This window comes from Protobothrops mucrosquamatus, unplaced genomic scaffold (genome assembly GCF_001527695.2).
Source record: "Protobothrops mucrosquamatus isolate PMUCROS unplaced genomic scaffold, P.Mucros_1.0 scaffold579, whole genome shotgun sequence".
NCBI lineage: Eukaryota > Metazoa > Chordata > Lepidosauria > Squamata > Viperidae > Protobothrops > Protobothrops mucrosquamatus.
Window position 1 is genome coordinate 719,581 of NW_015386880.1, and position 25,514 is coordinate 745,094.

At 38.4% G+C, this 25,514-nt stretch overlaps 1 protein-coding gene across 1 annotated transcript in view; it reads left to right on the plus strand.

Annotated features, from left to right (window-relative positions):
• CACNA2D2 (calcium voltage-gated channel auxiliary subunit alpha2delta 2) overlaps window positions 1–25,514 on the plus strand; it is a 568,828-nt gene that overhangs the window by 461,813 nt on the left and 81,501 nt on the right. Inside the window, exons 8-12 of the mRNA XM_015817370.1 lie at window positions 2,389–2,439; window positions 4,134–4,233; window positions 10,810–10,968; window positions 14,282–14,389; window positions 20,345–20,423. Of these exons, the coding sequence (XP_015672856.1) occupies window positions 2,389–2,439; window positions 4,134–4,233; window positions 10,810–10,968; window positions 14,282–14,389; window positions 20,345–20,423 (497 nt within the window). The remainder of the gene's footprint in view (window positions 1–2,388; window positions 2,440–4,133; window positions 4,234–10,809; window positions 10,969–14,281; window positions 14,390–20,344; window positions 20,424–25,514) is intronic.

A 25,514-nucleotide genomic window follows, 5' to 3' on the forward strand; every position in this document is an offset into this window, starting at 1 on the left:
GGTTTATGCAACTTGGTAAATTTGTATCTCTGGAACCATTGCAAGTTAGCACTGTTTTCTTCAAGGTCTTTATTATCAAATGATGATGAAGAAAAGTTCTTTCCCTTTCTTTTAATCTTCCTTTGTTCTCTTCGAAAGTCGGTTCTCTCGGCTGCTCCTATATCACAAAAAAGAGGATCGTGTGTCCCTTTATCATAATCATGAAGATACTGGCATGGCATTGTTCCTGGTTTGAATAATTTGCTCACCTATGATGTATGCTAATGGAGGGTGAAAGAATAAAACCAATGCCAGCGCCTGAACTGAAACCTTTAACCTACCAAGGTCTTTAAACTCAGGTTGGCCTCTGTATCAGTTTAGCTTGCCTAGACATTTAGACATAATTCACGGTAAAGAGCATGAATTAACAAATGAATTAAGTGAAAGGAAAACTGTTACATTTTAAAGCTGTGAAGCTAAGAGAAAGGAGGAGGATGTAATAAATTGCTATGGAGCCATGGAAATGAAAGTGTAGGTTGTAAATAAATGAATGGAAATAAAAGAATAGATTTATTTTACTTTTTAGTCCTTAGTTATGAAGGAAAGGGCTAAAATATGCATCAGAAAGTTTCCTTTAGTATCTTATAGGATGTTGTGGGTAGCAGCTTCTGCAGGGTAGAAGGGGGTGGGCAGAGTGATACAAATGGCATTGCGATACAAACTCTGCCCTTTTCCAGGGGTATCAAAGGGCAAATGCTTATGGTGTACCCCTGCAGTGCTGTTTTCATTGTTCTGACAAAATATTGCATATTTTGGTTAAAAGTAGGATTCCATAGGTTACTTATTAGTTGTATGCTATGCATCGCTGAATTGTAATAATGGAAGAACCAGAGACGATTTTGGAGAAAAAAATAATGCAACATTCTGAAATAACATGATCCAGAGGACACAAGACAAGATAGCAGAGGAAGTGACCGATTCTAAAGATCTCAAAATGAATTTAAAAAGGTGATTAGTGAGCATCTGGTTAGATAACGGTGTACTAGCATACATGTAGAAGCTTATTTCATAGAAGAATATGGCATTCTCAACATTTGGGGGAGAATTGGAATCTACAGAGAACTATGTGCCAAGAAGAGTATATTTTGGTGATCAATTAGCTGTTCTTATACTTTGGGCTCATCTAGAACAATAGGAAATAACATTGTTTAGGTACTTAGTGGAATACTTTTTCAGTCACTTTGGTCTAGTAGTTAAGGCAGGAGGCTAGAAACCAGAAGACTGTGAGTTCAAGTTCCATCTTAGCCATGAAAACCAGCTTTGGGCCATTCATTCCCTCTCAGCTCAATCCACCTCAGAGGGTTGTTGTTGTGAGGAAACTAAGAGGAGGAAGGAGTATTAGGTAGGTTCATCTCCTTGAGTTATTTGTAAAGGTAATAAAGGCAGGATGCTAATAAATGTAAATAAGTAAGTAAATAAATATAAATATATTTAAAGGCCAGGAAGAGGTCCCAGTTTAGCAAACTTACATTTAAAGAGAGCACATGTCTGCAACCTTTGTAATTTCATTGCCAGTCTCTTAAAAAGTCCATAGCTTTTGGCAAGCCTTACGTGGTTGATCTTGGAAAGGTAAGCAGCTTTAGTCCTGGTTTGCACTTGGTTAGGCAACCATCAGAAAATCTCAAGACTGTAGATTAGAGTAATGCATCCAGAAACAAAATAACAACAGGAAACCAGTGCCTCCCAAATAATGCAAATGCATCCATATTGTCACAAGGAGTTGAGCTCAATCTCCAGGGAGATTTTCCTTTTTATTCCCAAAACTATAAAGTTAAAAAAAAATGAATCAAAAGTACTGTAAAATTAGTCTGTATTCCTTTTTAAAAATTGCTTTATACATTTTTGATTGCACAAAAAGAGCTAGAAATGTGCCCAGAAGACGTACAAATGGTAATAGATCAAAGTAACAAATGGATACAAGCTTCTTTTTTTCATTTCATCTTTTAAGCTGTTCTGATTTCCCAACTAAGAGACTGTCTAGTCACATTTCAGCTTTCCAGGACTGACCATAAATAATAGATGTGGCTTGTATGAACTGACACCTAATTATTATGCCAACATCCATGCTATTCTTTGTCCATCTCTTCAGCAGAATCAGCTCAGCTCAAGATACTGTGGAATCTTGAAAAGAACATTCAAATGTCTTTATTCTCTTAATGAAATTGTTGAGTTTTCTGAAATGGTTGAGTTCTCTGTAATAGCACCCCAAAACTTCCCCCTTAAAGGTGCTACCTCAGCCTGCTAAAGGTAGTAAGGCAGGCCCTATAGTGATACCTTCAGCCTTTATCTAAGCTCACAAAGTCTATTGAATGCAAGTTCTCATTTTATTTCTCTTTTTGCTTAATGCAGGTACATTCAAGGGGCCTCATCTCCAAAAGACATGGTGATCATTGTGGATGTGTGAGTATTTTTCCCTACAATTTTCCACTTGTCATATTTTCAGACTATATCTCATTGTTTGGGTCCCAGTAAAATGCTAAAATTATTGAAATGAATTTGGAGGCTCAGTGGGCAGGAGAGGCTGTCTCTACAGCCTAAGATAATCATGGAAAAGAATTATAACATACCTGGTGCTTCGGATATCAGGACAATCTGACTGCAACATTTCTCCTCACATTAGTCACCGGGGTGGATTTGGCTGATCTGGCTGACAAAGAGGGTGAGACTTTCCTCCCTCACCGTCAATATATACCTCTCCCAAAGCTCTAAACCAGGGGTGTCAAACTGCCAGCCCGCAGGCCGGATGCGTCACGCCAAAACCCCGCCCACCCCATTGCTGGCAATAGGGGAAAAGTACTGATATGTCGCAACACATCACGTGACATTGCGAGTTTGACACCCCTGCTCTAAACTTTGCGAGCAGATAGGAGTGGGCCATCCTTTCTCAGAACTGGAGCAACCTAAGATTTGCTGTTTCCCTTACCAATCTGCACCCTATTGATAGTGCCCAGGTGTGTTCAAAGTTGTTTGGGAGGAATCTGGGCCTATCTAAGTTTTTGCCTGTCCCATTTTATACTAAACAAAAACAAGACGGGGTTATTTTAAATTTCTCCTTTCTTCTTGCTTCAGTCTTTGGACTCCATAATCCCTTATCTAAGTCCCTCCTTAATGGTCTTTCAAGGTCAGCTCTAAATTCCTTTTGGGAATTTAGTGAGCAGTGGGCTGCAGTCTTATGCAGCTGAGCTAGGATATATTGCTTCAAGATTTTGAAGGCACAGATGTGTATGAAAGAAAGGTTAGATGCAATCAGCACATATGCTAAAACCCATTTTGCTGGAAAATCAATCCTATTTAATTTGGCATAACTTATGCCTAAGTAAACAGCAATAAGGCTGGAAAGCTTTTAAAACCACAAGTCTATCCATATTGATTTGCTGATCCCAGGAATCTCCTTTTTTACCTTCCACCTTTTCCAACAAAAGATTAATTCTCACAGCTGGGACAGAAGTGCCTTAACAGAAGAATTTTAACATTTGATCCTATGCTTATTTATTGAGAGGTCCCAGGTACATTTAGTGGCATGTGCTGCTTAATCAACTAGTTTTTAAACTGTGGCCTGTGGGTGATTTAAAAAAAAAGCTTTGAATCTGGAGTGGATTCAAATCAAGCTTATAATAATAATAATAATAATCAGTTGCTGTTGCTAAAAACTCCTGGATATGGACTGAAGAATGTTTCTATTTGAAAGAAACAAGCAAGGACACTGGTGAAACAGAGTCTGAAACCTGAGGGGAAGAATATGTCCTCACCAATTTGAAGTGGACCATAGTGCTGGGTGGGGGTGGGGGGGCTGATTCCTACATATGGTGACTTGACAGTGCGATTGACAGAATGAGCATTGAAGTACATCCAAAGGTACTTGGAGTCGTGGTTAAGTTCCTACAGTTTGTTGCCTGCTGATGGGGGAAAGCATTTTGAAATTAGAACAGCTAAGAGCAATCTTAAGCTGTCTCAGATTCGGGCTCGGAGCAAGATAAAGGCAACCTCATGAGTCACAGCGGAGGAGATATGTTGCTGGGTCATGCTTTTGGAAGCAAGGAAAGGATCTTAATGAAAGAGATGCATAATGAGCTCTATCTTATCTTCTGTTACAGGAGCGGTAGTGTCAGTGGCCTGACACTGAAGCTGATGAAGACCTCAGTCTATGACATGTTGGACACACTCTCAGATGATGATTACGTTAATGTTGCTTCTGTGAGTAGCCAGACTACGGTAGGAAAGTAAGGGGTAAAGAAACAGGCAGCTTTCCACCAATATGGCATCCACTAGATTGGGAAGTGTAATTATAGAAATAATAAATGCTAATAAGTATTGTGAAATCTTGTAGTAGCCTATAGCATCTTTAATATCAGTTTTGTTATGAACCAATAATTTGGCTATATTTGCTTTTATATCTTCAATAATGCTTTTCATCCTCAATCCAGATTTTTTAAAAAATGGAATGCAGACCAAGAGAGTATATGCAGTAAGGAAGTAAGGAAGCGAGATGCAGAATCTAATATTTTCTTCATTGTCATATCATCCACAGCAGTAATTGATGGATTTCTCTATTATGTATAGATTCTCTTAATTATATTATAGTTATAGGCACATGCACATACCTATAAATATAAAAACACATATATCCTTTCTTACATAAATATACATGCCCACATTTAGGAAAGAGAGCATATTGAATGGCACTAAATTGTACTGCAACCTATTGGTAAACAGTGCATTATAATTGTTGTGTAGATATTTAGCAAAGGGAATTCACATCAGCACACCTCTATTCTGAGTGATAGTGGGTCACTTGGCCACTAAATAAAGGTGTAACTAACATGAGTGCTTTGTGTGCAGATCTGTTAAGATTTGTTACAGGGTAATATCAATGCACCATAACGTCTTGTTTCCCTTTTACTGTAATGTGACCATGTGACCATTTTTGAATTAATGCCTGTGTTCACACTTGTGAGATATGCTGCCAACCATGCAGATGAAAGTGGGGGAGGTACACATAGGACAAAAAGGACAGGCCCACGGTCTATAGATTTACAAGCTAACCATAAGGAACCGTCAGGTGTATTGTAGCAATTCATACATGCCTAAAGATAGTGAAGAAAGAAAGCTTGTAAGAAATCTTTGCTCTCTAGGGATGTTGGAAAACTCAACTTATCTGAAGTTAAATAGACTGACAATTTTCACAATCCAGATTGTTAGGCAAGTTTTTTGCTTAGATTTTGCACTTCTTTGGATTTTTCAGCATAGTTCCAAACTTTTTCCTACAATCCAAAGGTCTGATTGAGAGTATTTGAATGAAAGAGTATCAAATAGTCCAACAGTAATAAATCTACAATGATATATGATTGTTTATATTGGAATAACTACAATACAAATGCTATAAATACTTGAGAATCCAATACCATGGTAGATTATTGCTTTCATCAATTAATTTTCATTGCTATTAGATAATAGCACAATTTGGAAGAAGATGACGGTTCACAATTCATACTGAAGCCAATCTATTTGGCCTCTGCTCAGGGCTCATATAAATTCAACTGTATCAGTGGCAGGCGTGATAGTACAGGCGACAGAAAAGTAAAGGTGAAAGAACCAACCACTCAGGAGCAAGATAAGTATTTCTCTAGCAGCAAGAGAACTTAATGATCAAAGCTCTTATCCTGGATTTGATGTGGTGCATTTAATGCCTGCTCTTGTACTTACCAGCCTCTAGGAGTTAAATGATAGCTTCTCTAAGAAACAAGTTCTGAAAACATCTCAAACCAAAATGCCACATCAGCCCTGCGAAAACAGCCATGCTCTTTAGTTGTCTGATTTGTTACCTTGTATAAGGGGGGGAGAAAAAGAGGGAGATGCCTATCAGAAGCCTTGGCTCCTGCCTCATGCAGCTCCTGCAGCCCAATTTACCATTTCTGTCACCTTTCCTTTTCCCACACTCCTGACTGTTCTTTGCCCTTGATCGATTGCAAATGACAAAACACACCTGCAAGAAATAAATTGCATCCTCCACTGCCATTTCCTCTGTGCCAGCTTTGACAAGCCGTTCTGTTTGCACAAGGTGGTTCTTTGTGGTGGGAGTTGCGGAGGGGGGGGGGACATAGCCAGCAGGTATGACAAGGATGAGGGAAAGGAAAGCTTTGATTGAGAGGATGATGCTCGTGAAAGAGACTGGGCTCTTTCCTGGACCTGGGTTTGGATTAAGGTTAGTTTACAGGCAGAAATGTGTTGTGGTTATAGATCCAGAAGATCAAGAATGGATCAGCAAAGCTGAACTCCTTTTAGAAATGTCTTCCCAAGCTGCTGCCTCTGGTTGGATAGATACATGGAAAGGGACATCTAAGGATGCAGCCATTTGTTCAACAGCCTCTTTCTACCTGTCATATCCCTGTCCCTAATCTAAAATAGAGGGTCCTTTTTACCTGTTATTCCTTGCTCTCCTAGTCTTCTGGCAAGTGTTAAGCTTCTGGAAGAGGAGAGGTGTTCTCTCATGTCTGCTATGGCTTGGAAAAAGTAAGGAACAACCTAAATCTGCTTAAATATCTCTATGAATGATATTCAGCTCTCCAGCAAGCACATGGAGCTTTATGGAAGAGGAAGAGGGTTCAGCCATTCAAATTGAAAAACCTTCCAGTTTTTGTTTTTGTTTTTAAATTCAGTTCAGGGAAGAATAAACCTTGCCTCTCTTCTAAGTGCCCTATAGTTGTTTGAGAGAGGATTGTTGTTTTTTTGCGGGGAGGTCTTGCTTCCCATCTCTCCTTATTTGTTTGGATAAGGGCTGACAGAACTGTAGGCTCTCCATCCCTTATTCTAGAAAGGGCTTGCTAGTAGACTTTCGGACATGATTTACTAAATTCTGATACTTCATTGCAGATAAAACTTAAGCCACTCTCACAATCACAGAATATGTATATATGTATGCTTGGATAGTTGCTCCAGAGTTTAAATTCTAGACTCTTCCCCCCCCCCTTATTTCCAAGTTAATGGCCCTTTGGCTCTTATTTTCAAGTTCATAGCTGGAATATGTTGACACTAGCCTGAGAACCACTGGCCCCTCTTATACCAACTTTCTTCTGAAGATGAGAAGGAATGGTACCATCACAGCTTCAAGAAATGCTCTCAGTAGAAAGAGTGGGAAGTGACTGAGAGATGGAGAAAGCAGATGTTACTTGTGGAACAGCACAAGGAAATGAGTGGTTTGGTACTCTTTGCCCTTGCAGGCTGACAAGTACTTGATCTGTCCTTAAGCTAAATTGGTCCCAGTGGCTAGCACGGCTGAGGAGAGCTATCTTAAGTGATGAAAATCCCACTTTGGTTTATATAATATTCATTCTATACATCACGCTAACTCTAATGTTTTGTTTATTATTCCAGCCTTCAACATTTTTCTGCCTTTGAGGGACAAATCCCATGTATATATGTACAGTATATATACATGTATACAGTATGAAGCTGGCAGTGTGGTGTCCTTGGCACTGTAGAGCAATGTTTCATGTGTCCAAACCCAAAAAAACCCACTAAAATATCAGTAAAACTTTACCATTTATATCTACTGGGCCTGGTGCATTGCTTTAAATCAAGTTTACTCCCCTTTAAATAGTTTCCATAACAACACTCTTTGTTACAAAGTAAAACCTAAACAATTTAGGAGTACAATCTGTACCTTCTTGACAGCAGATGACATATTTATTTATTATGCATCACCTATAAATCAAATAGGAAACTGAGAGTTGAACAGATATTTTGGACTATAATTTCAAGAATTCCTTGCCATTAGCTATGTTGACTAGAAATCCCAAATATATACTGGCAGATGACATCAGAGTTCTTAAAATCCCCTATATAATATTTTCTGATAGGTTGACTTTTAGGACAAGGCAGGCTTATTCAGTATGTCTCTACACTTCAGTTTCAGTTCTAATTGCAATATTTAATACATTTATTATGTTCAGAGGACAGACTAAGATTTTAAATTTATTTTAAATTTAAATTATTAAATGGCGCCTGGTTACAGCACGAGACTAGAGGCCAGGAGACTGAGTTATAGTTCTGCTTCAGGCACGAAAGCCATCTGGAGGACTTTGGCTCAATCGCTGTCTCTCTCTCTCTCTCTCTCTCTCTCTCTCTCTCTCTCTCTCTCTCTCTCTCTCTCAGCAAAACTCATTTCACAGCGTTGCTGTTGTGGGGAAAATAGGAGGAAGAAAGAGTAGTACTAAGTGTATTTGTCACCTTAAATAAAAAACAATAAATGTGGAATAAAAATAGATGATCTTAAACCGTGACACTTCAGCAAGAAATGAATACACCATGGCTTGAGAAGAGCAAACTTACAACATCCCCACCTAACTGGAAGGCACTAGGTTGAAAATTGTCAGTGGTGCCATGATTTTAAAGTTAGTTCGTCCATATCCAGATTTCTGTTGAACTAGTGTCCAAGAAGCAAGCCTGAACTGTAATTAGTTGGCATGCCAATTTTTCCATCTGCCACAAGTTACTGGTTTATTACTGTCTCCCCCCCCTACACACACACTTTTTTTTTTACCAGCTGGCAAACTTATACAAGGACAATGTCTTTTTCCTGGCAGTGTTAGAAGGAGGTGTCATTCCTGAAATTTCCTGTCATTTCTTAATGGATGTCCCCTGAAGGTCTTCTTAATATTGGCATCTCTGCTGCTCAGCTGCATCCCCCCTGAAAAATTATAATTTTCCAAGACAGATTTTCAGATAGGATGAATCCCAAACTGTCACAATCCTAGCCACATCAGGAACAATTAGCAAATGTACTGTTTTTACTCCAAAACCTGATCTTGAGCATAAAGGACATGGAGAAAGCTTGAGGAATTGCCTGCTAAGTATTTTTTGGTTTTGTACTATGTATTTTAGGATATCTTACTGAATTAATGTTTAATTTGACTTAAATTAATCTTGTTCTTCTTCCCCTCAATAAAGTCCTGTAAATTTGCTCTTTTTATAAGTCAAAATTAAGGCACACCACGAAAAAAAATAAAAACTCCATCATTCTCTGTAACCCTATCATGTGCCTGTTGACTGGCAGAAACATGGCTGGCCTAATTAACAAGTCTAGCCTCGTTACTTTTGCTGGATCACTGCCTTCTAAATTAATGTTCTGTATTTCCAGCAAACTAAGCCATAAGCAAAAATGAGTGTTTTTTTCAGTTCACCTGCTGGCCAAACTCTATGCAAGAGAAGCCTGCTCTCTCCCAACAACAGTTTAGCATAGAGCACCCACTTCACTGAGACTGTGACCTTGTGATAAGGCAATAAAATGCCCCGCAAAAAATATGTTTGGGCAATCTCAGTTATACTATCCACAAATTCATTCAATTCTCAATCACTCTTAACAGGAACGAAGGTTTTTGTTATTCTTTAATGTCAGTCTATTCCTACAGAAACCTGAGTACAGAATGTGGTCATCAGTAAGAGGGCTGTAACCCCCAGCATAGGGGGAAACCATGTTTATTTCAGCCACTCCTTTCTGCACTTCTTTAACACAACCTTATCCAAACTGTGTCTTTCTTTGTGTGATTGGAGTTATAATCTTTCTTTCACAAGAGGGTGGGAAGACCATAAACTATCTTCCCCAGTGGGCATATCCGCTGTGCACTTGTTATGCATTTTAATTGGCATACTTTCTCCTAGAGAACCTGTTAATTGCAAGCTGCAGTGGTAATTGGAAATATCAGTTTGAGATCATTGTGTTCCTTCCCTTTAAAACAGAACTACAATTCCCATTATCCGTAGGTTATAGTAAGCTGAAATCTTAATATTTATATGCCCACTCATGCAAAAAGCAGGGATAGATCTTGGACTGCTGATTGATCTCTCTCTCAAAGATACATTCACTACAGGTTGAGACCTGTCAGACCCTCAATGCATTTAATCCATTTCATTTAATTCATTTCACTTGCTTGTGCATTCCATTTTTGGGCACTGCCATTCTGTGGAGAGGGGGGAGGTTCTGTGGGCTCTGAGATGTATTTCCTTTGCTTTGTTCTGTCTTCTTTGAAATGACCCTCTCTGGGTGTAAAAGATGGGAGGGATATGCCTGCGGCCATCTGCCTTATCTCCATATGGATGAGACTGGACTGCAGAGGAACTGAAATCTTGAGAACTGCATTTTATCACTCCGGTTCCCATAACAACTTCACACCTATGGATTGGCTAAAATCAAACTGGATGGTTGGACACTAGGAACGGGTTTGAAAGGACAGTTTCAATATGACATTTCATGTGGGAAGAATTTAGATCTTGCCTTGCTCTACTCTGCCATCACTAACTCTCAATAAAAGTTCCTGTTTGAAACAACACCAGTTTCAAGAGTTTTGCTTTAGCACTAGTTGAGGCAGGTCCTTACCAGTATATTGCAATTGATCATCATTCCAAGTATAGTGGGAAACCAAGCTGTCCCTTTGCTGTGTGTCTTCTCTTATTCTTACATCCTTTATAGCTGAATCTTGAACAGCACAGCTGCAGAAACTTTATCAACTGGAAGGGTTCCAATAGTTTGAACTAGGATATAATCATATTTTAAAGGAAAGTCAGTCTCTTAAAGTAGTAGTAATTTTCTTCTGATCTTCCTTGACTCCTCAATTGATTGTCTCAGCTGACCTGAGTATATTATCGTGGCTCAATATTACTCAAAACATTTACAGCTGTTATTCACTAAACCCGGTTGGTGGAAGCTGATCAAGTTAGCAGCTTTTGCATGGTGTCCTTAACTAGTCTAATGGATTGTAATTTTCTGTCTTTCAGTTTAACCAGAAGGCACAACCTGTGTCTTGTTTTAAACATTTAGTGCAAGCTAATATCCGCAACAAGAAGGTCTTCAAAGAGGACGTAGAAGGAATGGAGGCCCAAGGAACCACTGATTATAAGGCTGGCTTTGAATATGCCTTTGAGCAATTGCAAAATGTAAGTCCAGGGTTTAAACTTGGGAGGGTGGAAGGTTAAGCGTTAAAATGCCAGATTTCAAATAAGATGGAGGCAAAGAAATATGGAGCTGGAGAAGGGCCAAATTTGATATAAAGTCATATGAAGAATTTTTAATGTTCTATTTGCTGAAAGCACCCAAGTGCAGGATTCTCCCAATCTATCCCCAGCAACTATCAAGGGGGGAAACAATGAAAATCTCTGTATTTGTTATTTTAGCTTGACCTTGACAAGTCTAAGCAGAAGGATTCCTGGAATGTTATGTTTGTGTTTCAGATTCTCCTAGTATCATTACTGTGTTAAAAAGTAGAAGTGATTATGTTGGTTTAGTTTTCCTTGATGGGGCACTAAATAAATATATATTGGATAACAACCTGAGAAAATTGAACTCCAACTCTTACTCAGCCAAAAAAATCTACTGGTGGACTTGAGTTGATGCTGTAATAAAATGAGGAAAGAAATCCTGCATGCGACTTTAGAGCAAAAGAATAGAAATGGAATAATACTGAGGCCGCAAGGAAAGAAAGAAATCCATTGTGTTTACCTGTAATTACAAGGTTGTCCTTTTTCAGAACTCTGGACATGGCACTAAATTTTTACTTACACAGGCCTCTTATGACATTTGCTTCTTGTCACTTTTTTTTAATCTAAGTTTGCCATGATTTCTTCCTTGAGCCTTGGGAATTGCATCAAGTTATAACACTAAGTGTGGCCCATTCACTCCACAGTGTCAAATGTTTGATGGCAGCCACAATTCACTTCCTTTGTTTTGTCTCCCTAGATAGATGTAACCTTCTAGTTTGCCAACTGCAGCTTTGCTCTTGAGATTTACTACAGCTTCCATTACTATGAGAACCCAGCTTAGCACAACATTCCACAAACATTGTCTCCCTTTGTTATATTCTGTTCTGTTATCTTAGCATACAGTTAACCCTAGCCCAGCACAACAGTCTTTTATAAAAAAAAAATATTAAAGGACTGTGAAGGATTGTGGAACCTGTCAATTAAAGCCACAATGATTTCCCCTTTTAGCTGCAAGTTCAAGAATGCCTGCATCGTAGGAATCTTTTCAGAAAAGAGAGCCTATTGTATTTTAAATATTCTGCACTAGATAAAAATTGCCATTTGTAAGCACATTATATTGTAAGCCCGTTATATATTTGTATTCCTCTGTTTGTCCCATATGTAGATTATCTCTCTCCCAGAGTATTCAAGATAAATACAAGATTCTTTTTCACACCTATCAACCATATGAGGGAGGGGTTTTTTTTATACCTAGCAACCCTGTGAGGCAGGTTGGACCAAGATAATAACTGACACGGAGTCACTAAACCTGTCTCTTGATTGAGAGGGGTTATTCTGATGATAATACAAGTAGCCCTCAGTTAACAACTATTGAAGTTATGAAAATCCTCCCCTCCCAAAGATACTAATGACCCAGTTCTGGAATTATGATTGGCCCATGGTCATTTTCGTATGCTTGGTAACTGGCTCACATTTACAACTATTTGGAGCATTCCATAGTCACGTGACCACAATTTTCAAAATTTTTTGCCAGTTTCCACAGTTTACTACTTAGTTTTTTTGGCAAAAAAAATGGTCATTTGGTATAACAGATTTGTTTCACAACGATCACATTCACTTAACTGCTATAAAAAGGTCATAAAATCTGATATGGTCACGTGGTAACCTGCTTAAGGACGACCATGACTTATGACCTTAATTCTGAGTCAATTATAATTGTAAATTGAGAATTAGCTGCACTACTAGCAACCATGCAAGCAGGCATTGCTTAAACACTGCTGTTTCGATCCTGCCACCAGCAAGAGTAGTTCATTAGCCAAAAGGACATCTGATTTGTATTTGTATCAATTTGTATCTCCTATGTACAAGCAAGGGACATTTATTCCTTGCAATAAATTTTAAAATATTCAGATCTGTACCCCATTACCTTACATTGGCTCTGTCTTCTGATGTGCTAGAACAGAAGGATATTTGCCCATCCAACAGCCTGGCATCTCTGGAATTGCCTTCATTGCAATTTTTCCCTGAAATATTTAATTCTTAAGATGACAAACAGAGCTGGAACCTTAATTATTCTTTTTCCTGACCATGTGAGGGGCTGAAACCAAGGATAAAGTTTCAGTGCTGGGTACTTTTCCCTAGATAAATGAAAACTCCAGCAGCTGGTACTTAAATTTCATTGGAAACAGCTGCCTCTTCCATTTCATTATAAAGTTAGCAGGATCCATCTGAGAAGACTTGGATCAGAAGGGTTATAATGACGTTGGACAAAATAAAGATGAATAGCTCTATTAAATGCTGAGCGGTAATAGCCACAACATAATTTTGGTCCCGACAGCAACTCCCTCTCCCTTGCTCATCTGTACCACCTTCACCCGTGGAGAATAGCTAAAGAAAACAGATGTCTCTCTGCCAGTGTCTTTAGAGGACAGCAACCAGGATGGGAAAGAAGTAGAACTGATAGCCTTGACATCTATTGCCTTCTGCTCTTTCCCATTACAAATACCCTATGGTTGTCCTCTATAGGGAAATGCCATCCTAGGGATACATAAGGACATATATATATTTGTCCTTGATTATGTTAAAAATGCAAATCCTGGGTATATTCATACTTAAAAGAAACAATCGAACACCAGGATAAAATACAAACAAAACTGTTTAATACACTTAGCTAGAAACAATACGGCCAATTGGGGCGGGTAGACCGGTAACTCACTCCATGAGCAGAGCGCAAAAACGGCTGGCCTTATAAGCAAGCTCCCAAAACTGTCTTATTCAGAAGTCTGAAAAATGCACCCTGATTGAATTGAGTTCTGTATAGGAAAAATATATGTACCAAGGCATGTGTGTCTGTATTTCTGTAGTGAGCAACCTGTTTGTGTGTTGGTTTTGTTCTTCTCTTTAGAGAAGTCTCAAGTAAAATGTATACAAATGTGCAGAGTTCAAATTCTACACTGAAATCTGCAGGTTTTTTAAAAAAATAAATTGTTTATAGCTCAAAATATGTATATGGGAATATGCATATTTAAGAAAAATATGCAAAGAAATTTTTATTAGGAAGAAGCATGCAGAAAACCACATTTGGTTACAGAAAAGTTGCTTGAAGAAGCCATACTGCATACCTTAAATGCCAGTTTCCCACCAATAATTTATTTTAATCAAGTGCCCTTACAAATGCAGTATGTACTGTATATCAGATTGTATCTCTCCCAGAAAAAAAGTGTACTTGGTTCTGTGTCCTATACTTGCTGAAATCTCTGTTTATTTATAGTCCAACATCACAAGAGCCAACTGTAATAAGATGATCATGATGTTTACGGATGGAGGAGAAGATCGCGTGCAAGATGTTTTTGAGAAGTATAATGGACCCAACAAGACGGTGAGTGTTCAGCCTGAACTTCCCCTTTGGATATGACTATATTATGTCCCCAGGTGGGCAGCCGATATTACTACAGCCACTTGCATGTCTCGTCAGGTTCACAATCAGATTAGAGAGTAGTATGTCCAGATGGTCCATTCTCAAAGGGGTCCTAAAGGGAAGGCCTACTGGGATTCCTCCAGTAATACCAAAATATTAACATCCGATCCTTTCCCCTTCCATAGTCCACATCCAAATCATGGTACATTTCCAGATTTATCCTCTCTGGTAATGCCATTGTCACACTATAACTCCCATTCTCAAGAGGCCAGAAATTGTATACTGGATCCTCAAATTGTTGCCAGCTCCAGTTCTGTGTTTCAGATATATTTCAGGTTTTGAAATCAAGAATCTAAATAATGAATAATAGATAGAATACAACAGAAAATCAAGCACTTTTTATATAGATGCACAAATGCATTCTTTCTTCACTAAATATATAAAAATGCTATTTATATATATATATATATTACACGAAAATGCTAAATCAGCTTATTGGAAGAGACCTCACGTTGCTGCATTTATTAGCTTTCCGTCTGTAAAAAGGAATATCTTCTGCATAGCCTCTAAGTTAAAATAGACTCTTAAAATTCTTAACCATCTGGTCTCCCGGATTTTTTTTAGAAAAGTTCTTAATTTCACCTGTGCTTTAGCAGAGATAATTGGGGAAATCTCCACAAGAAACTTAATGAATCAGGATTTGTTTTACTCTTCTACCATGACAATCACATTTAGTTACAATTCAGCTTCAACAAATATGAATAAGCGAGTAGAGTCAGTTCTTCCTAGGGTCCAGAAAAAGGAATTCTGTAAAATCTACAGATTTTTTTTGTTTTCTGCCAGGAAATCCTATCTAAATGAAAGGATATGCAAAGTAAAAATAATAATAAAGACCGAGTGAAGAATAGAAAGAGACGTGGCAAAGCAAAATATGACATGGCCAGTATATAGGCAAAGCATATAATGAGACCTGGCAATGGTGGAGACCAGTTAAAAGAAAGAGAAAAGGGGGCTAATTCTGGCTGCACAAGATCAGGCCTTAAGAACAAATGAATACAAAGCCAGAATTGAGAAGACAGCAGCAGACAGCAAATGCTGTCTCTACAAAGAAGCTGGAGAAACTGATCCACCTGGTTAGCTGCTGCAAGAAGATCACACAGACTGGCTACAAACAACGGCATGACAAAGTAGCAACAATGTTCTATTGGAAGACCTGCAAGAAATACCATTTGCCTACAAGCAAGGACTGGTGGGACCGTGAAATAGAAAAAGTCATTGAAAATGAGGAAGCTAAGGTACTCTGGGACTTTAGAATTCAAACAGACAGCACCTGCCTCATAACACTCCAGACTTCACAATTGTCAATAAAACAGGCAAAAAAGTCTGGATAGCGGCATGGCAGCAGTAGAGAAGAGAAAGAACAGGAGAAAATCACAAAATACAAAGATCTGCAAATAGAAATAGAATGTGACAAAGGAAAGCAAAGGTAGTACTAATAGTAATAGGCACCTTGGGTGCAATCCCAAAACATCTGGAGCACCATTTGAACACTATCAGCATTGACAAAATCACCATCAATTATTGCAAAATGCAGATTTACTTGGAATAGCTTGCCTTACATCCTGTGATGATGCCTTTAACAGCAGCCAACACCAACAACTGGTTATCTCAAGTCCTTAGAAAGGACTCGATTGGGAGATAAAAATGCCAAATCCAATCTAAACCTCTGGCTAACTGTGCAATCAGCCATAACCTAACAACAACTTGTGAACACCTTCCTCTCCTCATTCCATGCCATTATTTGTCTTGTTCTAAATTTTCATCCTTTGACTCTGGTGGGTCTATTTTACAACAAATGACTGTGCAGTGGCTAAGTTAAATACCCTTCTTCTGATTGCCCCATATGCACATTTGATTTTTTCCTGAAGAAAATGCAGGTAAAGTCATAAATTGCCTATCTTGTTCGACTGCAGATACAATGATAATCTTTCTCAATGAGGATTTCTATGTGAGTCAGTAACAATGCCAATATAATCAAATTCTTGAACATAGGATATATTCCTATAGAAATACCAAACAATTGAAGGCCCAGCTGTCTGACTTGCTTCAATTCAGTCATGGGGACAGACAGGAGCAGCTAACTCAGGTTTTATCCGCCTCATTTGATGCCAGCTATTTAGACAGTTGATCTTCCTGCCTGTCTGCTCCTGCACTGAGCCGCTGCCCCTTTAATGGGGCGTCTAACATACGGTACTGGTTTTATTGCTTGCACTGACCTTGAAGTGCCAGAAGGAAAAGTGGACAGAACTTCCTTTGAAAGTTTGTAGAGACTGTTTCTACAAGAAAAAAAAATACCTTTTGTTAATATGTTGGATTTTTGAGATATCCCATCGAAGTCAACTGTATAATAAAATGTCAACCTGTTAATGGAAGTTCAAATTAAAGGGCTTAGACTCAAAGTTACATAACTTTTGTACTCTTCATATTCACATTCTTTCTCCCTCTTCATACAAAGAAATAAAGGAGAGGGTTATGTCTCTTTTGCATTTTTTGAGAGAGGATACTTTTACTCAGCAGGAATAATAGAAAACTTGTAGCTATCAAAATGTTGCTGATTACAAATACCAGCAGTCCCCAGTCACTTCTGTGCCAGGACAAAGTGGAAAGGAAAGGAAAGGACCTCACTTTTCTAACTTATTGTATATAAGTCTTATTAATGTAACTAACACCTAGTGGGCATTAGAAGTAGGACAGTTGTCACGATTCCTTCAAAATTCATCCTCAGTTTTTCAATATCTAAATTTAATTTCAGTTAATGTATACATCTGAGAATGGAAATTGGCAGTGAGAACTTGTTGATTGCAAAGGTGAAAGCGAGGATTAATTTAACATCCCCTGAAATATTTTAGAGAGGGCAAGAAAAAGAGGTCTCCAGTATTTTAATAGGTCCAAAATAGAACCCAGTTCAGTTTGTTTAATTGATTGGAAGTGTGAGATGGCTCTAGATAAAGGGTTCAATTTATAGAACTCAAATTCTGCAAGGTGACGATGATAGAAGTTGTAATCCAATGTGATTAGAAAGGCCTCTCATTTGAAAGTCTGAATTACAGGGATTCCCTCCAGACAATACTGCATCCATAATTCCCAGTAAGTGAAGAAGAGGAAGCACTTTTCTTTACCTCTGCAATTTCTATCGGAAACAAATAATGATTGCATGAAGAGAAAAAAAAAACATTTATCGATACGGTATACTTAAAAACTGTGGATGGTAAATATAAACCAATATAATATCAACATAAAATATTCCCCAGATAAACAACAATAAAACCATAATAAACATAACAATACAGAATAAAAACAAAAGTAAAAAGAATAAGAGCAATTTTGGATGCTACTCACAGTCTAATCACTGCAACATTAATATTGTAAGGTTGTATGGAAAATCCTAGCCCTCTTGAAAACAAAGCCAGGGAGGTGTCATCTGAACCTCTCAGAGGAAAATTGGTCCACAAGATGGAGGTCACCAGAGAGAAACAAAGTTTGTCCCTCCCACCTCACTGATGTGGGCACACTGACTACTCCCATTTGAAATGAGTAGCCTGGTCTAAGGATGATGAAGTTATGAGTGATATTATTAAAGCAAGAAGTTGGCACATCCAATAGCTGTGGAACTATTTTCTCTGCCTCCCCTTCTCCAAGAGAAGGGGATGAAATTGGCAATAAGAGAAGCTGGAGGGCAGCTATTTATGCACAGTATTTCAAGAGTATTTTGTATATTATTATGGGGCTTATGGGGTTTTCCCCCTTCAATAAAAGGGGACTGGATCCTTCCATAATATAATACATTTATTTATTTATTTATTTGACCACTAGGTTTTTCCTCTTAGGAAATGTGGAAGCATGTGAGCGCTGATTAAGACAACCAAGCAAATTCTTTCCTTGATATGAAACTGAGCAACAGGGCTATTACAGAAGCCATTCAGCAGCAACAACAGTGCTGTTGTAAGCCACCCAGAATCGTTTTAGATGGGCGACCATATAAATCTTTTAAACAAACAAACAAATAAAGCAAGACTGCCTAGAACCATTTGATTTCTTCATAAATATGATCCAAAATCAATAAAATATTATTTGGTTCTTTGGATCAATCAATATAGGTATAATAGCTGCTTGAAAATGCATGGCCAATTGCCATTTTGCATATGGTTTAGTTTTTGCCACAAAACTGCCAAAATAATCAATTAGTAAGTAGGGGGATCAAATCAATATGCTCTTGCATTTTCGGTCCTTTTTTCCTACATCTATCCCAGAGGTTGTCATACATATTCAGATTAACAAAAAATAAGCTCCTAAACAGAGCATTATAAATTGCAATGAGTGTTCTTCACACCTTACTACTGTCAGGTACTATTGTGTCATATGTTTAGCAAAGCAATATGAAATGCACAGTAGTCTCTTGAAAAATTCCTGCATATGTATATATTTATTTATTTGTATCCCGCCTTTATTTTTTTTACAAATAACTCAAGATGGTGAACATATCCAACACACCTTTCTGCTCCTATTTTTTCCACAATGACCCTGTGAAGTGAGTTGGCCTGAGAGAGCGCGACTGGCCCAAGGTCACCCAACTGGCTTTCATGGTGAAGGTGGGACTAGAACTCACGGTCTCCCCTTTTCTAGTTTGGTGTCTTAACCACTAGACCCAACAGGCTCTCTATGTTGAACATACTTGATTAAAGACACTTGTGCCTACGATTATTTTTTATTTATTTCAATTATATGTCAGCCCACCTCACGAAAAGAACTACAGGAGGCAAACACAATTAAAAACATCAATATAACAAAAGAGAGAAAGAAAAAAACAATGCAAGAAAAGCAAAAAAAATATCTGAGAATAACTCACCAGCGATAAATTAATAATAACAATATAAGATTGTTTTCCATAGACCACCCAGAGCTGATCCAAGAGGATATCATGATGATGATATTGAAAGCTGCTGAAAGGTCAAGAAGAGCAAGGATGGATGTACTTTCCCAAGCTCAGTCAGTGCTGTTTTGGTCCATGTCTAGACCTGAAACCCTACTGAAAGGGGTCCATTTCCTCCAGTGTTTTCTGAAGCTGCAACACAATAATCTTCTCAACAACCTGATTAGGGATCAGATGGACAATGGAGGTTGAGGAAAAGTCAGACTTCTGCCTTCTTATCTATCAGCAGGATCATCCCCTCCCTTAAAGATGCATTCACCACTACCAGAGGTCACCCATATATCCTTTCCTGAGAAACCTTTCTGGCTTACATGGATCTAACACAGAGAAGCTCAGCTCATGGCTCTGAGAACTCACATATCATCAGAGTGATGAGCTTCGATGAATGCTATAGACATGATATTGGATATTAATTTCAGTGGAACCGTGGCCAATAATAATAAAATAAAGTCACTCCAGAAATTCAAGAGTTAACAATAATTTTGACAAAAACATAGTCACAAATAATTAAAATAACTGAATGAAATTATTAATACAGCACTGAATTGTCCTGCAATGAGTTGTCCCATGATGAGTTGATTGTGGCGAATTGTCCCATGGCAAGTTGTCCTTTCAGCATCTCTTAAGACACAGTAAGGCTTTTCCACATTTTTAGGACAAATGGCAGGGTTTTATATATATATTAGGAAAGAAAGTGACTAATGGTCAAACAGATAGATCTAACATCATTGTGCTATTCCAAGTTGTAGGAATTTTTGCTAGTATTTGAATGGGCATATTGGTAGATTTCATTTACAAGAGTTTACAATGAAGCCATTTAAGTATGGGATAAAGTAAGGGAACGATACGCTCATTTACTGTTGGATGTTCCAAATTTCTCTCCCTTTGGTAGACATACTCCTTATAGGTTGGTTGTTTTGTTCCAGGTACGAGTATTCACCTTTTCTGTTGGACAGCATAACTATGATGTCACTCCCCTGCAGTGGATGGCTTGTGCTAACAAAGGTAGGTTGCCTTCTCCTGCCTCTTCAAAATGTTCAATTTTGCTCAGGAGCAAAATTGCCTTCTCTTACAGTACTATATAAAGTGGGGGAAAGAGACACAGCTTTTGCTGGGCAAAAGTTAGCTTGCTATTTCCCAGAGATTGGAGTGGGCAACTTGCCCCTTTTCACTCAGGTCACAGCTATCATTCTGTGTTTTGGTGATGGGCTGTTGGGAATGGGAGCTACATTCCCAATAAATCTGGCCAGCATTTGGAGGGAACAGCTGATATAAAGTAGCTTTATATTGGAAGAAGAGGGTATTCCATATTGAAAGATTAAATGATTAATGCACTGCTGCTTATCTATTTGCCAGGTAAACATACCTAGGAGAATCATAACATTATTTAGCTGAAAGGGATCACAAAGATTATATAGCCCAACCCTTTGCAATATATAGGAAGATCAATTAAACTACCCATGAGAGGTGGTTTTTCTGCCTCTTTCTCAATACCTCCATCCAAGCCACAATTTCCACAGGCAGACTCTTCCATAGTTCTACAGATTAGTTTTTTCTAATATTTCTAATACTTATATGAAGCCTAGGTAGCTGCAAGTTAAATCCATTATTTCTGATCCTACTTTCTATGTCCATGGAAAATAGTTCTTCACCAATCGTATACTAGTAATTGACAAATGCATAGACTTTTCTTTGGGGGAGAAAGAGGGTAGGGAAAGAGATAGATGAAAGTGGTTCCACTCTAAGGACAAAGTTCAACAATTTCCTTAAACTAGAGGGTGAGGGGTGGGTTGGCTTTGGCTTGTTTGTTTTGTGGAAAGAAGGTATTCTAGGAACATTACCAGAATTAATAGAACTCTCATTTTGTGTGAAAAAATTAGAAGGGCATGAGTTTGGGTAATACCAAAACCTGTATACAGTTAGGGTCAGGAGACATTATCCCTTGGCTTATTTCCTCTCTTGCTCTCTGATACTAATGTGGTCACAGACTCCTTTATAAGGTCTCTGAAGCTGCTCCCCCACCCCATCCACTGCTCTGATGGCTTGTCACATTCAGACAGTCTTTTAATCTCCTCACCTTCCTCTGTATCAGAAGCCTTCTGGCTGTCTCTCATTTATCTGAAATTGCCTCCTGTGCCCTTTTGTTCTCCAGGGCTGGCTTTCTGTTCACACCGTCTGTATCTTTCAGCAGGTGGTGGAAGTCTGTGAACCTTTGGGCTGGCAGTAATCCATCTTCCCATTGTTCTGCCCTGTGGAAATATCTCTAGACAGAATAGCCAAGTGCCCACTTCTCTCTTTCATCCATTTTGCTTTCTTGTCCTTTTCCATTTCAGATCAGCACTGCACATAGCAACTAATTCTCATTGTAATTCTGATGTTAGTCTCCCTTTTAGGCTTTAAGTATTTCTTCCTCCTTCCAGCCGTCATCATGCATCATTGTATGTCTGCAAGTGTTTTGATTGCCACTGCATCCAAGTAGAGAAGCTTCGTGAAAAGAAACTTCTCAGAGTTTTGCTCAATTTATATTAGCTGCTGCCATTCTCTGGCCAATCCTTTCCACTTTTTTCATATCATCAAGTAATGCAGGATCAGAATCATTTGCCAAGGTTTGCTTTCAACTTTTTAAAATCAAGTTTGAATAAATACAGCTATTTTTTTTGCCTCAACTGCTTCACTGAGTTAATTAATTTGTATAGAACAGGGGTCTTCAAACTTGGCCCTTTTATGACTTGTGCACTTCAACTCCCAGAATTCCTCAGCCAATGTGCCTGGCTGAGAAATTCTGGGAGTTGAAGTCCACAAGTCATAAAAGGGCCAAGTTTGAAGACCCTGGTATAGAACAAGGCTTACCAGAATTAACCTAGAAACTGATGTCACTACAATTCCAGATTATTTGAAGGTGAGGGTGAAAATTTATTCAACAGTCCTTTTGTTGCTGTGCTCCAAGATGTCACTGAAGTCTCAATAAACTAATAAGGTTACCCAACTGAACTAAGATATTTGAGGCATCTTTTCACTGATTATTAATACTAAACTAGGGTTCTTCAACTCAGGGATCTCCAGATGAGTTGGGATAGTGACTCTCAGAATCTCCAGCTATTGTGCTATACTAAACACACTCCATTTGTTCCTAACAGCCATTAGTTGAGTGGACCTTTAGATTAGGTTATAAGGTATCTTGGAAGACACAAATGGAAACATACTGCATTTTGTAAATCATTTCAGAAATTAAAGCACTGTGATTTAAATTAGACAAGTACATCGGATGTGTGCAACTGATGTGAAGATTTTTTACTAAACAGGAACCTACAAATCATGTGTTTTGAGCAGAGAATTTGGGAATAATGTTCCTTAATCTTTATTCTACCAGCATTTTTTATTTTATTTTATTTATTAAATTTGTTTGCCACTCATCTTGCCAGTTTATTTTCAACTTCCACCCACTCCCTTTTGGCATTCGGAACCCCTGATATTTACTTACTGTTTATTCATATAAATACCTGATGCTCATTCACTGACTCTCAATAAGAATATTAATAAGAACCTCACATACTGTAACATCTAGCTTCCACCACCACCCCCGAGCTTAATTTTAGAAAAGAGAGAGATTTTGACAATTATTTAAGCCCCGTGGATTTTTGTTTGTTTGTTGACTTACTTATTTTAACGACTTGTAGCTATATGAACCCCTTCAGCCTCCTTTTGCCTTTTTTCCATATTCTCTTTTAAAAACCCACCTGTTTTTGACTGAAGGTTCTGTGTGCTGCTTTGTTCTTGCAGCCTTTGTTCTGAAGGGCACATGAAGCAGGAGGAGACCCTTTGTTTCTTGAGAGTTTTGTAATCTCCTGCTGCTGATCCCTCAGGTCTGGGTTTTTGACATCAAAGGTATTTGGACAGCAACAGTGACATCATACTTAGGAAAAGTTCCATTGTAAACAGCAGGAACTTCTGAAGGAGAGAGAAAAAGATGTAGGCAGTTAGAACAAGAGGTGTAACCTATTGCTACTGATAGCTAGCTACCACCATAACTTTCTCAAGAATAAAAAGAGCCGACTCGTTTCAAAATGCCACAAAGAAAAAGCTCATGGCTCTATTGTTGCACAGCAGAAGCTGCATGAGGTGCGAGATGATTGAGTGGGCAAGAAAGAGCAAGGGACAAAAATCTTGAGAAAGAAAAGTTTTCTATAAAATGTATGTTCCATAATTATATTAGTTAGATGGCACGTTTGAAAAACATCAGGTTGGAGAAAGCTGTCATAATACTTCCGGTGTTGAATCACAGGAGAAAAAACCTGTAACAAAAGGGGAATGCAGATTAAACAAGGATAGACTTTTACAACTTATATAAATCTTTGTGATTAGAGATGGTTTGTAAAAAGAGCACCAGGATCTCAGGAGAAACAGCACTTATCTTAAGCACCACAACATTTCTCTGGAGTTACATACAGTCCCATCCCATGGCCAGATTCAAGTCATTCCAGAAACTTTTAGAAACTGCAATCAGGTAGGATAGAGAATAGATATTGATGTGGGGTGAAAACTGTTGAAGCATAGGGGAGTCAAACTCTGCCTCCTCACCTTTAAAAACACCACATCTGCAGCTGAGGCCGCTCCAAACCTTTCATATGGGGTTATTGTTGATTTGTATACTATTCCCACCCTGCTTTCTGATTTAGGAAGAATGATGCTGTGGATTTTCAGAACAATTTGGGATATTTTTGCATTATTTGGGGTTAAGGAGTGGGAATGGAAACAATTTGCCACTCAGAGATCATCTGCATTCATTGCCACCATTAATTTTAAAAAGAAAAAAGTACCACCAAAAATCAATAACTTGGTGCTAAATTTGTGGTTTCACCCCAACCTATACCTTAATCCTTCATTTTATCTAGCAATTGATGCTGGCATGGTTAGTACTCTCCCGATCAACCTTTTCCACATGATTTCATTTTTTTATTTCTCCATGTTACTTGGATTACAAGATCATTCAGTGCTGAATGCATGATTTACACCCCATTAATATTCAATCATATAACAATCTGGAGAATTTTTGGAGGCAATTCAGTTTCAATATAATATGACATTATCCTCTAACCACTTCTAAGTCTGGACAATCACCACTCCCACTCTTAAAATAATTTCTCTACAGCCCCAGCAGTATAGTAAAGGCTATAACCATATAGCTTAAGCAGCTTTCAGTCCACAGTAGATCTCAAGGTTGTAGCGACAAACTCTATTTGCGTTCTTGGAGAGTTCTTGTTTTTTTTTACCCAGAATTGCTAATTAAATCTGTCACCTGAACTGAAATGGTGGAGATAAATTATTGCATCTTTTTAGATCAGCCTTTCAACATTTAGTTCTTGGTGACTGTAACTATCTTGGCTTCCCTGTTTACAAAATTGAAGAAATATAATGGCACATCAAGTCATTTATGGGTGATGAATTTGCTGTAAATGAAGATTCAGAGAGAAATAGATAGAAAACTGTAAAGTTCACAGGGAGACTACTAAACAGACATGGTGTCTGCAGAGGTAGATGCTGTAGAGAGATGGAAAGTGCTGGAGGCAATGAGGGTCACAGCTGCCAAGAGTTGGACTGGAAAGAGATCAGATCAAATGGGCCTGATGGATGCACTGGTGCTAGAGAACCAGGCATGGCTTTGAGGCCCAAGTATGTACATTTATTATTATTATTATTTATTTATTTATTTTATTTATTTTATTTTATTTTATTACATTTGTATCCCGCCCTTCTCCTTACGGACTCAGGGCGGCTAACATATCGAATAAAAATACAGAAATTACAATAAAGTTTAAAATTAGTTAAAAGGGAAATATTTAAGTCAAATTCAATTAAAAATAGTTAAAACCCCTCTAAAATCCCCTAGGCCAGTCCCACAAGCTGGAACAACCATGTCTTGAGGGCGCGGCGGAAGGAAGGGAGATCAGGGATCACCCTGATCTCTGGGGGCAGTTCGTTCCAGAGGGTGGGAGCTCCCACAGAGAAGGCCCTCCCCCTTGGGGCCGCCAGCCGGCACTGTCTGGCTGACGGCACCCTGAGGAGACCCACTCTGTGGGAGCGTACAGGTCGCTGGGA